Here is a 14770-nt window from a genome sequence, read left to right as displayed (position 1 = left end):
AGTAAGTCTTTTCGATGTTTAATGTTAGTTTGTTCGTTGACATCCATAAGTGGACTTTTTTTAATTCATTATTCACAACATTATTTAGTGTATGTGGGTTGAGGTTTGAGTAGATAAGGGTAGTATCGTCAGCAAACAATATAGGTTTGAGAATATTAGAGACATTAGGCAGATCGTTTATATATATAAGAAATAGAAGAGGTCCTAAGATGCTGCCCTGTGGCACTCCAACGGTAATTGGTAGAGTGGAAGAAGTTGTATCATTGATGGTTACATATTGGTGTCTGTCACTAAGATAGGATCGGATGTAGTCAAGGGCAAGGCCTCGGATTCCATAATGCTGGAGTTTAAGTAAGAGGTAGTTGTGATTAACAGTATCAAAGGCTTTTCTTAGGTCAATGAAGAGTCCAATCGGAAACTCATTTTTGTCAAGGGCTGAGTAGATAATGTCTATCTATGATGATGATTCACAATAACGTGGCTGAAGAAATCTTGACCAAACTACACACCATAAGATGAGACGACGAAGTTTCTGCCCGTCCTGGACCGTTATGAAGTCGCTAGTCAAGAGGACATGATTGATTGATAAAGATTTAGCCACCCAAGAGGTGGCACGGGCATGAATAGCCCGTAAGTGGTACAATTTTTTTTTTTCCCAGTGTTCTGAGGTTGCATTTAACCATCAAGCTGTTATCGTGGGGGAGGATACTGCTTCTCAGTCTTTATGAGGTTGTCCAGCTGCTGGACACCTTTGTTGACCAGGAGAGTGGCTGTGTTGATGGCTTCAGGGTGGCCACTGCATGATTCAGGAACTCTTAAAGCTCTTCTAAGGTCACTGGTTGCTTCACATTCCAGAAGATAGTGAAGTAATGGCTTTTCTGTGGCAGTTTGGCAGAAGATGCACTCTCTCTGTCGGGGTTCACCAATCTCCCAGTTGCATCTGTAACTTAGACGTAGTCTATATAGCCTAACTGCTATTTCCCTGTGGATTCCTTTTGGGATATTTAACCTTTCTAATTTGGTTGCCTGAAGATACCATGTTGCAGATGGCGAACCTTCAGCTATTCTCTGGTGTAGGTAGGATTTGTTGAGATGTGAGAGCTTTTTGGTGATGATGTTTTTTATGTTCTCTAGGCTGGGTTGAATTGTTTTATGTATCACTGGATGACGAGTTGCCAATTTAGCAATTTCATCAGCTTTTTCATTTAATGGGATTCCAATATGGGATGGGATCCAGTTTAAAGTTATGTTGAGGCCTTTGCCTTTAGCGACTGCTCCTTGATACAAAATGGTGGTAATTATTTCCACATTATCTTTCCACTGTTTTTGTCCTAGTATTTGAAGTGCAGCTTTTGAGTCTGTGTGTATGATTGCATTTTGAGTGTTTTGTGCAATCACATATGCGAACGCCTGTTGTATGGCGAACAGCTCAGTTTGGGTTGATGATACTAGTCCTCCCAGTCTCCAATATGCCTGAACGCTGGTCGTGCAAAGAGCAGCGCCAGCACTCTCATTTTCTGTGTCCACCGATCCGTCTGTGAAGATGTGGGTGGCTCCTGCTACTGCTATGCTATACATTTGCTCCTCTATTATGCGCCTTAGGATTGTCGGATCATAGGCAGCCTTTTTCATTGGGAGACTTTCTATTACTATTTTGAAAGTAGGCTCTTCCCACGGCGCGGAAGGAGTGTAATTTGGGTGTGGATGATCACCCTCTCTATCAAGAATGAAGAGGACATAAGAGGCACGGGCATATGTAAGACAAGAGTGAGGTGAAGAGCAGGTAACAAGAGGTGAAAGGTAAGAACAAGAAAAAAAGGGGGGAGGGGACACGGGTGGGATGGGTGAAGGAGAGATGAGAAAGTAAAAAAAAGAGAGGTAAGCTGATGAGAACATAAGGATGAAGGTAATTGCAGAAGGCCTATTGGCCCATACGAGGTAGCTGCTATATATATCCACCCAAGAGGTAGCAACTATTTATATCCACCCAAGAGGTAGCTACTATTTATATCCACCTAAGAGCTAGGTAGCTGATATTTATATCCGCCCAAGAGGTAGCTACTATTTATATCTACCCAATCTCATTCAAATATATGTTTAACCTCCGCTTCAAACAATCAATTAATACTACTTCTATTATGTTACGCGAACCCTGTTACCGAACAAGTATTTACTCTGGTCTTTCATAAATCGAAACTTATCAAATTTATACCATTGTGTTCTGTTCTGTCTTGTGTTGATACTTTCATTACCCTATTACTATCCCTTTTGTTATGGACATTCATCCAATTGTACACCTCTATCCTGTCACCCTTAATTCTTCACCTTTCTAAAGAATGTAATATAAGCTATGTCGATCTCTATTTTTTCGGGCTCAACATAGCCCGTACTACATGGACACTTCGTTCTGAGTAGCTAAATCTAAAACAACATCTTTTTTTTGCAGGATAAGAACATAGGAACAAAGGTAACTGCAGAAGGCCTATTGGCCCATACTGGGCAGCTCCTATTTATATCCACCCAATCCCACTCATATACATGTCTAACCAGCGCTTGAAACAATCGAGGGACCCCACCTCCACTACGTTTCCCAGTAGTTGGTTCCACAAATTAACAACCCTATTACCGAACCAGAATTTACCCAAGTCTTTTCTAAATCTAAGCTTATCCAATTTACACGCATTGTTTCGTGTACCTTATTATTATCCCCTTTGTTATGTCCATTCATTCACTTGAAAACTTCTATCATGTCACCCCTAACTCTTCGCCTTTCCAGTGAATGCAATTTAAGCTTTGTTAATCTTTCTTCACATGAAAGATTTCTAATTTGGGGAATTAATTTTGTCAGCGTACGCTGGCCTCGTTCAAGTGAATTTATATCCATTCTAGAGTACGGCGACCAAAACTGAACTACATAATCTAAACGGGGCCTAACCAGAGCAAGATATAGCTGAAGAACCACACCAGGTGTCTTGTTACTAACGCTTCGATAAATAAATTCCAGTATCCTATTTGCCTTATTATGAACATTCATGCATTTATTTGTTTGGAACATTCGTGCATTGATCCTTTGGTTTTAAATTCTTACTGATCATAACTCCCAGATCCCTTTCGCAATCCGACTTCGCAATTTCAGCACCATCTTGCTCGTATCTTGTAACTCTATCATCATTACCTAGACTCAAAACTTTACATTTATCAGCATTAAACTGCATCTGCCAATCTTTTGACCATTTCAAAACCCTATTTAGATCAGCTTGAAGTGATACTGAGTCGTCTTCCGTGTTAATTTCCCTACCGAATTTTGTATCATCGGCAAATTTGCAAATGTTGCAACTTAAACCTGAATCTAAATCATTTATATAAATATTATAAACAACAGAGGTCCCAATACAGAGCCTTGAGGCGTTCCACTTACAACATTATCCCACTCTGACTTAACACCATGCACACTGACTCTGTTTCCTTTGGTATAGCCATACACTATTCCCTCTTAATATAGCACCCCCAATACCATGAGCCTCTATCTTTTTAATCAGTATTTCATGTGGCATTGTATCAAAAACTTTACTAAAGTCAAGGTACACAACATCGCAAACCTTACCACTATCAACTGCCTCAACTATGCTAGAATAAAAAGATAACAATTTTGTTACACATGAACGGCCATTTGTTAAACCATATTGTGACTCGTTTATTAATTTGTTTTTTCAAGGTGAAAACGAATGGTTGCAAATATCGATTCAAGTAACTTTCCCACAATAGACGTTAGGCTAATTGACCGATAGTTTGACGCAAGTGATCTATCTCCATTCTTAAAAATTGGCACTACATTAGCAATCTTCTACGACTCTGGCAATCTGCCTGACTCTAATGATTTATTAAATATAGTAGACAATGGATCGCGAAGCTCCTCTTTGCATTCTTTAAGCACCCTGGTAAACACTTTATCCGGTCCAGGGGATTTGCTTGGTTTGTGTTTTTCTATTTGTTTAATAATATCATCCCTGGTAACTGTTAAACTAATCAACCAGTCCTCGTCCCCACCCACATAGACTTGTTCGGCTAAAGGCAGAGAGTTAAGTTCTTTTTAGTAAATACAGAGATTAAATATATATTAAAAATACTACTCATCTCTTCGTCATTATCCGTTATCGGACCTATCTCGGTTTTTAATAGACCTATCCTTTCCATATCCTTTTTTCGATATAACTGACAAAAAACCTTTAGGATTTGCCTTTGCTTGGCCTGCTATACGAACTTCATAGTTTCTTCTTGCTCTACTTATCTCTTTTTACACCTTGCGCAAGGTGCACCTATCCTTTCCATATCCTTTTTTCGATATAACTGACAAAAAACCTTTAGGATTTGCCTTTGCTTGGCCTGCTATACGAACTTCATAGTTTCTTCTTGCTCTACTTATCTCTTTTTACACCTTGCGCAAGGTGCACCTTGCTCTTCCTCAGGTTCTTCCTCATCATCACTGCCTAGCACCATGTCAGTATCAGTAGCAACACCTTCTTCTATTCGCTCCTGTAAGAGAACACGTTACAAGAATACGAGAGTTACAAGATACGAGCTAGATGGTGCTGAGATTGCGAAAGGGATCTGGGAGTTATGATTAGTAAGAATTTAAAACAAAAGGATCAAAGCATGAATATTCGTAATAAGGCAAATAGGACACTAGGATTTATTAATCGAAGCGTTAATAACAAGACACCTGGTGTGGTTCTTCAGCTATATCTTGCTCTGGTTAGGCCCCATTTAGATTATGCAGTTCAGTTTTGGTCGCCGTACTATAGAATGGATATAAATTCACTTGAACGTTTCCAGCGTAGGATGACTAAGTTAATTCCCCAAATTAGAAATCTTTCATATGAAGAAAGATTAACAAAGCTTAAATTGCATTCACTGGAAAGGCGAAGAGTTAGGGGTGACATAATAGAGGTTTACAAGTGGATGAATGGACACAAGAAAGGGGATAATAATAGGGTATTAAAATTATCACCACATGACAGAACATAAGAACAAAGGTAACTGCAGAAGGCCTATTGGCCCATACGAGGCAGCTCCTATTTATATCTCCTTTGTTATGTCCATTCATCCACTTGTAAACCTCTATCATGTCACCCTTAACTCTTCGCCTTTCCAGTGAATGATTTAAGCTTTGTTAATCTATCTTCATATGAAAGATTTCTAATTTGGGGAATTAACTTGGTCATCCTATGCTGGAAACGTTCAAGTGAATTTATATCCATTCTATAGTACGGCGACCAAAACTGAACTACATAATCTTAATGGGGCCTAACCAGAGCAAGATATAGCTGAAGAACCACACCAGGTGTTTTGTTACTAACGCTTCGATTAATAAATCCCAGTGTCCTATTTGCCTTATTACGAACATTCATGCATTGAACCTTTTGTTTTAAATTCTTACTTATCATAACTCCCAGATCCCTTTCGCAATTCGACTTCGCAGTCTTATCACCATCTAGCTCGTATCTTGTAACTCTATCATTAATATATGTTTATGGAAAAACACATTGGCAAAATGATCAGAAAGAGAAGGGGCCTCAAAATAACAATTCACTTAGGGTATATTACACTAACAGTAGAAGTCTAAGAAACAAAATAAACGAGTTAAATGCTCTTATCTGTACAGAAGAAATATATATTATTGCTCTTACCGAAACGTGGATGAATGTAGAAAATAGAGAACTATTAGCTGAATATCAAATAAATGGATTTAAACTATTTCACACAGATAGATATATTAGACGAGGAGGGGGAGTAGCCATATATGTTAGGGACAATTTGATATGTAGTCTCAAAGAGGGAATCAAATCTGAGCCACACACAGAAACTATTTGGATAGAATTAAACGAAAAAGCAAATATTATTATAATAGGATTTATATATAGGCCACCAAATTTAGACAGAATGGAAGCAAAGCTTCTATGGATGAAATATCTAGAGTATCTATATCTAACAGTATTTATGTCATGGATGACTTTAATTTTAGTGGAATAAACTGGGTGAACAAAACAGGGAATAATGAAGCAGAAGACTTCCTAGAATTAATTGACGATTGCTTTCTTATGCAACATATTTAGGAACCAACGCGGGGAAATAATATTTTAGATTTAGTGTTAACTAACAGGGAAACACAAATTAAGGAGATGGAAATAGGGAGTGAGCTAGTGAACAGTGATCATAAAGAAATCAGATTTAGCATTGAATGGAATAGATCTATAGGAGAAAATTCTGTTAAAGTGCCTGATTTTCGAAAAGCTGATTTCAATAGCCTATGGATTTTTTGGGGTCAAAATGGTTGGAATGTCTTGGGGATGTGGTGTGGGCTAGACGTGAACCCAGCGACAGGTGACGTAAAACTGGATTTCGATGTGGATTCAAAATATAACCTATTTAAAAATATTCTAAGCAAAGCCCAGGAACGTAGTATACCATATAAATTCGTAGTGCATCTAGTGCATTATAAAAACCCATTCACTCAGGCATACAAGAAGGTGATACGAGTCATTATTGACAAGAATTGTAAACCTTGCAGTGAAATGCGTCCGGTCATTTATTATAACAACACTCGTAAAGCTTTTCTCATTATTTGAAATGACATGTCTGAGGTGTATTAACGCAGTAATAATGTACTAGGTGTACTGATGCACTGACTATCAATACAAATGCAGCACTGGAGACTGAGCATTGACATATATATACTACACTGGAGATACCACGAGTACGTTAAGTTTACATTTCATTTGCAAGACGGAGGTATTAAGCAACATTATTCTCAATACCACAACACCATCCTGAATGGCCATCACATAGTGAAAGATAAAACAGTAATCATTCGGATTACTGGAAGATACGGCCAATTTTTTTATGAATGATACTCAAACACCAGTAAATGTAACTGATATCAACACGAGCGAGGCAGATTTTGAAAGAGAAATTGACAATATGCCCATGCACTCAGCCCCAGGTCCAGACTCATGGAATTCAATATTTATAAAGAAATGCAAAGTGCCAGTAGCACAGGCACTCAGTATAGTGTGGAGGAAGAGCTTGGACACAGGGGAGATACCAGATGCGCTTAAAGCAGCAGACATTGCCCGTCTACACAAGGGTGGTAGCAAAGCACTGGCACAAAGAATTATAGACCAGTTGCACTAACGTCTCTCATAATAAAAGTATTTGAAAGAGTGATCAGGAGTCAAGTCACTAGATTCATGGAAACCAATGACCTCCACAATATAAGCCAACATGGATTTAGAGCTGGAAGATCATGCCTCTCACAGCTACTTGGCCACTATATCAAAATCACTGAGGAAAAACATGACGCGGATGTCGTATACACCAATTTTGCAAAGGCATTCGACAAATGTGACCATGGAGTGATTGCACACAAAATGGGGTCAATGGGTATAATTGGTAAAGTAGGACGCTGAATACTCAATTTCCTGTCGAACAGAACACAAAGAGTAACAGTCAATCAAGTAAAATCGAGTCCGAGCGCAGTTAAAAGCTCTGTACCTCAAGGTACAGTCCTTGCACCACTGTTGTTCCTTATTCTCATATCAGATATAGACAAAACACAAGTCACAGCTTCGTGTCATCCTTTGCAGATGATACAAAAATCAGCATGAAAATTACCTCTGCCGAAGACATTGATAAACTACAAACAGATATTAACAAAGTTTTCGATTGGGCAGCATAAAATAACATGATGTTTAACGGTGATAAATTCCAGGTACTCAGATACGGCAAAAATGAGGATCCTAAACATAATACAGGGTGCAAAACACAATCGAATCTGCTCATAGTAGGAAAACAGCATGTCAAGGATTTGGGAATAATGATGTCCGACGACCTAACGTTTAGGGAGCATAACCAAGCAAGTATTGCGTCAGCCAGAAAAATGATAGGATGGATTACGAGAACCTTCAAGACCAGAGATCCCATCACAATGGTTGTACTCAAATTTGAAGTACAAATGGTTGTACTTCAAATCACTTGTGTTGTCCCGTCTTGAGCACTGCTCAGTACTCACTTCCCCCTTCAGAGCAGGAGAAATTGCTGAAATTGAGGGAATACAGAGAACATATACGGCACGCATAGACGAGATTAAGCACCTAAATTATCGTCTCAACGCTCTCCAAATTTACTCACTAGAAAGGAGACGAGAGATATACCAAATAATATACACATGGAAAATAGGGGAGGGACAGGTCCCAAATCTGCACAGTAAAAGAGCAACGTACTGGAATGAACGACATGGAAGAAAATGCAGAAGAGAACCAGTGAAGAGCGAGGTGCCATGGGCACAATCAGAGAACACTGTATGAACATCAGAGGTCCACGGTTGTTCAACGTCCTACCTCTTCAAGAGGAAACTAGATTGTTTCCTTCAAGGAGTGCTGGACCAACCGGGCTGTGGGCCTGCGGGCCGCTCACAAGTCAAGTCTGGCCCCGGCTGGGCTTGGGGAGTAGAAGAACCTCCAGAACCCCATCAACCAGGTATCAAGTTAAGCTGCTAGATTTAGGACCTGCCCGAAACTCAATGCGTACAAGGCTTTACAAGAATCATCAATGCTATGTACTCTCCTAAGCCCAATGTACCTTCTTGTGTATATATAAATAAATAAATATGTTAGATTTCAAAAATTCGAACACAGAAATCACAATAGCGTGATGCATCAAATGAACAAGGGCCGTGACGGGGATTCGAACCTACGTCCGAGAGAATCCCAGACGCTGCCTTAATCGACTAAGCTACATGGTTAAAAGAATTGCCATTCCCCCATACACCCTGTCACTAAGCTACCTCATCGCCTTTTCTTCATTCGTTATATTACCTGCTTACATGTAGCAGTTCTTTATATTACTGGAGTCTTTTTATCCAGTAATTTTTTTTTTATATAATTTTAAAATAAGTTTTTTAGACTTACTGGAGTCTTACTTACTACAGTAAGTCTTGAAGACTTACTGGATATAGTATATAAATTAAGGTACACCCAATTCAAAGTTGTAGTGAAAAGAAACAGTAATAAAAAGTAAAAATGCAGAAATAAAAATACTTATTGATCTGAAACTTTTATTTTAGGTAATATTTTTTTTACACATAAGATGATCCCAAATCATTCACTGAGCATCCACTATTTTACACTTTCCGCTTCTTATTGTTTCGAGGAAACACTTCATCATCAAACTTCACTAACATGTCGTGGAATTGATGCCTTTTTCACTTTCTGCTTCTTGTTGCTCGCTTTGGCCTTGATTAGCTTTATCATTAAAGTGCACCAACACCTCTTCATATTTGAAAATTGACTAAATCTTTTCTCACACTCTTCACACCTGTGAGATGTATCACCTGTATGCACTCTTACACGTTTCTTATTTTCACGAAGACTGTAACTTTTGCCACAATCTTTACACTTATGAAGTTCATCCTTCAAATGTAGTAACATGTGTTTTTTCATATTGTGACGGTGTTTGAACTTTTTCGTACACTCAGGATACTCATGAGGTTTATCATCTGAATGTACTAACAAGTGTTTTTTCAAACTTGCAAGTGACTTGAACTTTTTTGCACACTCAGAACACTCATAAGGCCTATCATCAGTATGTACTAAAAGGTGTTTTCTCAAAGTTCCAGGGCCCTTAAATTTTTTTGCACACTCAGAACACTCGTAAGGCCTATCATCAGAATGTACTAACAAGTGTTACCAGGTACCTGAATTTTCTTGAGCACTCGAGACACTCGTGAGGCTTATCAACAGTACGAATCATTACATTGGTTTCCATATCTCCAAGTTAATATATTTTTTTTTTTTTTTTTTTTTTGAGATATATACAAGAGTTGTTACATTCTTGTACAGCCACTAGTACGCGTAGCGTTTCGGGCAAGTCCTTAATCCTATGGTCCCTGGAATACGATCCCCTGCCGCGAAGAATCGTTTTTTCATCCAAGTACACATTTTACTGTTGCGTTAAACAGAGGCTACAGTTAAGAAATTGCGCCCAGTAAATCCTCCCCGGCCAGGATACGAACCCATGACATAGCGCTCGCGGAACGCCAGGCGAGTGTCTTACCACTACACCACGGAGACTGCTAAAGCGATTATGTTCCCGTAAGTTCAGGAATTGTTCAATATCTCGTGCAGATGATTTATTTATTTATTTATTTATTTATGCATATACAAGAATGTACATAAGGAATGTGAGGATACAATTATGGTAATTACAGTCTTGTAAAGCCACTAGCACGCGCAGCGTTTCGGGCAGGTCCTTAATCTAAGAAAATTTTAAGGAGGTAAATACTTGCAAAATTTATAGACAAAAAAATGATAACAGACTACATGGAATGAAAAAAAAAAAGATGAGAGAAAATTATAGGTACAGTATATTAAAGCACATAGGTAGCTATGATTGATTGCAATGACAGCTTAAAATGGTAGTTGACAACAAATTGGTAGGCACAATACAGCAGAAACAATATAAGATTGATTGCAATGACAGCTTGAATGGTAGTTGACAAAAATTGGTAGTCACAATACAGCATATGGCTAGCACATAAAAGAAGACAGCAATGAACACAATGATAAGGTTGTTTGATATTACATAAAAATTATGAGATTGGGTACCACTAGGTACAGAGCAAATTTAAAGCTCAGTGTAGGAAACTAAATAGATGAAGTTAGGTACTTTTTGGTTTTGCTTTTAAATAAGGCAAAAGTTTTACAGTTTTTCAATTCACTAGGGAGTGAGTTCCATAGACTAGGTCCCTTAATTTGCATAGAGTGTTTACACAGATTAAGTTTGACCCTGGGGATATCAAAGAGATATTTATTTCTGGTGTGGTGATAATGGGTCCTATTACATCTGTCCAGGGAGAGTTTCAGAGCATGGTTTGCATTTAAGAACAGGGTTTTGTAAATGTAGTTGACACAAGAGAATGTGTGGAGGGAGTTAATATTTAGCAAGTTTAGAGATTTAAACAAGGGAGCTGAGTGTTGTCTGAAAGCAGAGTTAGTTATTATTCTGATAGCAGATTTTTGCTGTGTGATGATGGGCTTAAGGTGGTTTGCAGTGGTAGACCCCCATGCACAGATACCATAATTAAGATAGGGGTAGATTAGTGCATAATATAGTGAGAGGAGAGCAGAGTTAGGAACATAATATCTGATTTTGGAGAGTATACCAACTGTCTTAGAGACTTTCTTAGTTATGTGTTGAATGTGGGTGCTGAAGTTGAGTCTCTTGTCTAGGAATAGGCCAAGAAACTTGCCATCATTTTTATTACTGATGTTAATGTTGTCTATCTGTAGCTGAATTGCATTTGATGATTTGCTTCCAAATAAGATGTAGTAAGTCTTTTCGATGTTTAATGTTAGTTTGTTCGTTGACATCCATAAGTGGACTTTTTTTAATTCATTATTCACAACATTATTTAGTGTATGTGGGTTGAGGTTTGAGTAGATAAGGGTAGTATCGTCAGCAAACAATATAGGTTTGAGAATATTAGAGACATTAGGCAGATCGTTTATATATATAAGAAATAGAAGAGGTCCTAAGATGCTGCCCTGTGGCACTCCAACGGTAATTGGTAGAGTGGAAGAAGTTGTATCATTGATGGTTACATATTGGTGTCTGTCACTAAGATAGGATCGGATGTAGTCAAGGGCAAGGCCTCGGATTCCATAATGCTGGAGTTTAAGTAAGAGGTAGTTGTGATTAACAGTATCAAAGGCTTTTCTTAGGTCAATGAAGAGTCCAATCGGAAACTCATTTTTGTCAAGGGCTGAGTAGATAATGTCTATCTATGATGATGATTCACAATAACGTGGCTGAAGAAATCTTGACCAAACTACACACCATAAGATGAGACGACGAAGTTTCTGCCCGTCCTGGACCGTTATGAAGTCGCTAGTCAAGAGGACATGATTGATTGATAAAGATTTAGCCACCCAAGAGGTGGCACGGGCATGAATAGCCCGTAAGTGGTACAATTTTTTTTTTTCCCAGTGTTCTGAGGTTGCATTTAACCATCAAGCTGTTATCGTGGGGGAGGATACTGCTTCTCAGTCTTTATGAGGTTGTCCAGCTGCTGGACACCTTTGTTGACCAGGAGAGTGGCTGTGTTGATGGCTTCAGGGTGGCCACTGCATGATTCAGGAACTCTTAAAGCTCTTCTAAGGTCACTGGTTGCTTCACATTCCAGAAGATAGTGAAGTAATGGCTTTTCTGTGGCAGTTTGGCAGAAGATGCACTCTCTCTGTCGGGGTTCACCAATCTCCCAGTTGCATCTGTAACTTAGACGTAGTCTATATAGCCTAACTGCTATTTCCCTGTGGATTCCTTTTGGGATATTTAACCTTTCTAATTTGGTTGCCTGAAGATACCATGTTGCAGATGGCGAACCTTCAGCTATTCTCTGGTGTAGGTAGGATTTGTTGAGATGTGAGAGCTTTTTGGTGATGATGTTTTTTATGTTCTCTAGGCTGGGTTGAATTGTTTTATGTATCACTGGATGACGAGTTGCCAATTTAGCAATTTCATCAGCTTTTTCATTTAATGGGATTCCAATATGGGATGGGATCCAGTTTAAAGTTATGTTGAGGCCTTTGCCTTTAGCGACTGCTCCTTGATACAAAATGGTGGTAATTATTTCCACATTATCTTTCCACTGTTTTTGTCCTAGTATTTGAAGTGCAGCTTTTGAGTCTGTGTGTATGATTGCATTTTGAGTGTTTTGTGCAATCACATATGCGAACGCCTGTTGTATGGCGAACAGCTCAGTTTGGGTTGATGATACTAGTCCTCCCAGTCTCCAATATGCCTGAACGCTGGTCGTGCAAAGAGCAGCGCCAGCACTCTCATTTTCTGTGTCCACCGATCCGTCTGTGAAGATGTGGGTGGCTCCTGCTACTGCTATGCTATACATTTGCTCCTCTATTATGCGCCTTAGGATTGTCGGATCATAGGCAGCCTTTTTCATTGGGAGACTTTCTATTACTATTTTGAAAGTAGGCTCTTCCCACGGCGCGGAAGGAGTGTAATTTGGGTGTGGATGATCACCCTCTCTATCAAGAATGAAGAGGACATAAGAGGCACGGGCATATGTAAGACAAGAGTGAGGTGAAGAGCAGGTAACAAGAGGTGAAAGGTAAGAACAAGAAAAAAAGGGGGGAGGGGACACGGGTGGGATGGGTGAAGGAGAGATGAGAAAGTAAAAAAAAGAGAGGTAAGCTGATGAGAACATAAGGATGAAGGTAATTGCAGAAGGCCTATTGGCCCATACGAGGTAGCTGCTATATATATCCACCCAAGAGGTAGCAACTATTTATATCCACCCAAGAGGTAGCTACTATTTATATCCACCTAAGAGCTAGGTAGCTGATATTTATATCCGCCCAAGAGGTAGCTACTATTTATATCTACCCAATCTCATTCAAATATATGTTTAACCTCCGCTTCAAACAATCAATTAATACTACTTCTATTATGTTACGCGAACCCTGTTACCGAACAAGTATTTACTCTGGTCTTTCATAAATCGAAACTTATCAAATTTATACCATTGTGTTCTGTTCTGTCTTGTGTTGATACTTTCATTACCCTATTACTATCCCTTTTGTTATGGACATTCATCCAATTGTACACCTCTATCCTGTCACCCTTAATTCTTCACCTTTCTAAAGAATGTAATATAAGCTATGTCGATCTCTATTTTTTCGGGCTCAACATAGCCCGTACTACATGGACACTTCGTTCTGAGTAGCTAAATCTAAAACAACATCTTTTTTTTGCAGGATAAGAACATAGGAACAAAGGTAACTGCAGAAGGCCTATTGGCCCATACTGGGCAGCTCCTATTTATATCCACCCAATCCCACTCATATACATGTCTAACCAGCGCTTGAAACAATCGAGGGACCCCACCTCCACTACGTTTCCCAGTAGTTGGTTCCACAAATTAACAACCCTATTACCGAACCAGAATTTACCCAAGTCTTTTCTAAATCTAAGCTTATCCAATTTACACGCATTGTTTCGTGTACCTTATTATTATCCCCTTTGTTATGTCCATTCATTCACTTGAAAACTTCTATCATGTCACCCCTAACTCTTCGCCTTTCCAGTGAATGCAATTTAAGCTTTGTTAATCTTTCTTCACATGAAAGATTTCTAATTTGGGGAATTAATTTTGTCAGCGTACGCTGGCCTCGTTCAAGTGAATTTATATCCATTCTAGAGTACGGCGACCAAAACTGAACTACATAATCTAAACGGGGCCTAACCAGAGCAAGATATAGCTGAAGAACCACACCAGGTGTCTTGTTACTAACGCTTCGATAAATAAATTCCAGTATCCTATTTGCCTTATTATGAACATTCATGCATTTATTTGTTTGGAACATTCGTGCATTGATCCTTTGGTTTTAAATTCTTACTGATCATAACTCCCAGATCCCTTTCGCAATCCGACTTCGCAATTTCAGCACCATCTTGCTCGTATCTTGTAACTCTATCATCATTACCTAGACTCAAAACTTTACATTTATCAGCATTAAACTGCATCTGCCAATCTTTTGACCATTTCAAAACCCTATTTAGATCAGCTTGAAGTGATAGTGAGTCGTCTTCCGTGTTAATTTCCCTACCGAATTTTGTATCATCGGCAAATTTGCAAATGTTGCAACTTAAACCTGAATCTAAATCATTTATATAAATATTATAAACAACAGAGGTC

The 14770-nt window shown here is 38.8% G+C and overlaps 1 protein-coding gene across 1 annotated transcript in view; it reads right to left on the bottom strand.

Annotated features, from left to right (window-relative positions):
• The window catches only part of LOC123753419 (zinc finger protein 345-like), an 89610-nt gene that overhangs the window by 37302 nt on the left and 37538 nt on the right, over positions 1-14770 (bottom strand). The window contains exons 9-10 of the mRNA XM_069309383.1: positions 8069-8094; positions 4452-4533 (exon numbers count right to left, since the gene is read on the bottom strand). Of these exons, the coding sequence (XP_069165484.1) occupies positions 4452-4533; positions 8069-8094 (108 nt within the window). The remainder of the gene's footprint in view (positions 1-4451; positions 4534-8068; positions 8095-14770) is intronic.

The sequence above is a fragment of the Procambarus clarkii genome, chromosome 65 (genome assembly GCF_040958095.1).
Source record: "Procambarus clarkii isolate CNS0578487 chromosome 65, FALCON_Pclarkii_2.0, whole genome shotgun sequence".
In the NCBI taxonomy this organism is placed as follows: Eukaryota; Metazoa; Arthropoda; class Malacostraca; order Decapoda; family Cambaridae; genus Procambarus; species Procambarus clarkii.
Note: the sequence above shows the minus strand (reverse complement) of the source record. Positions and strands in the feature narration are given on the sequence as shown.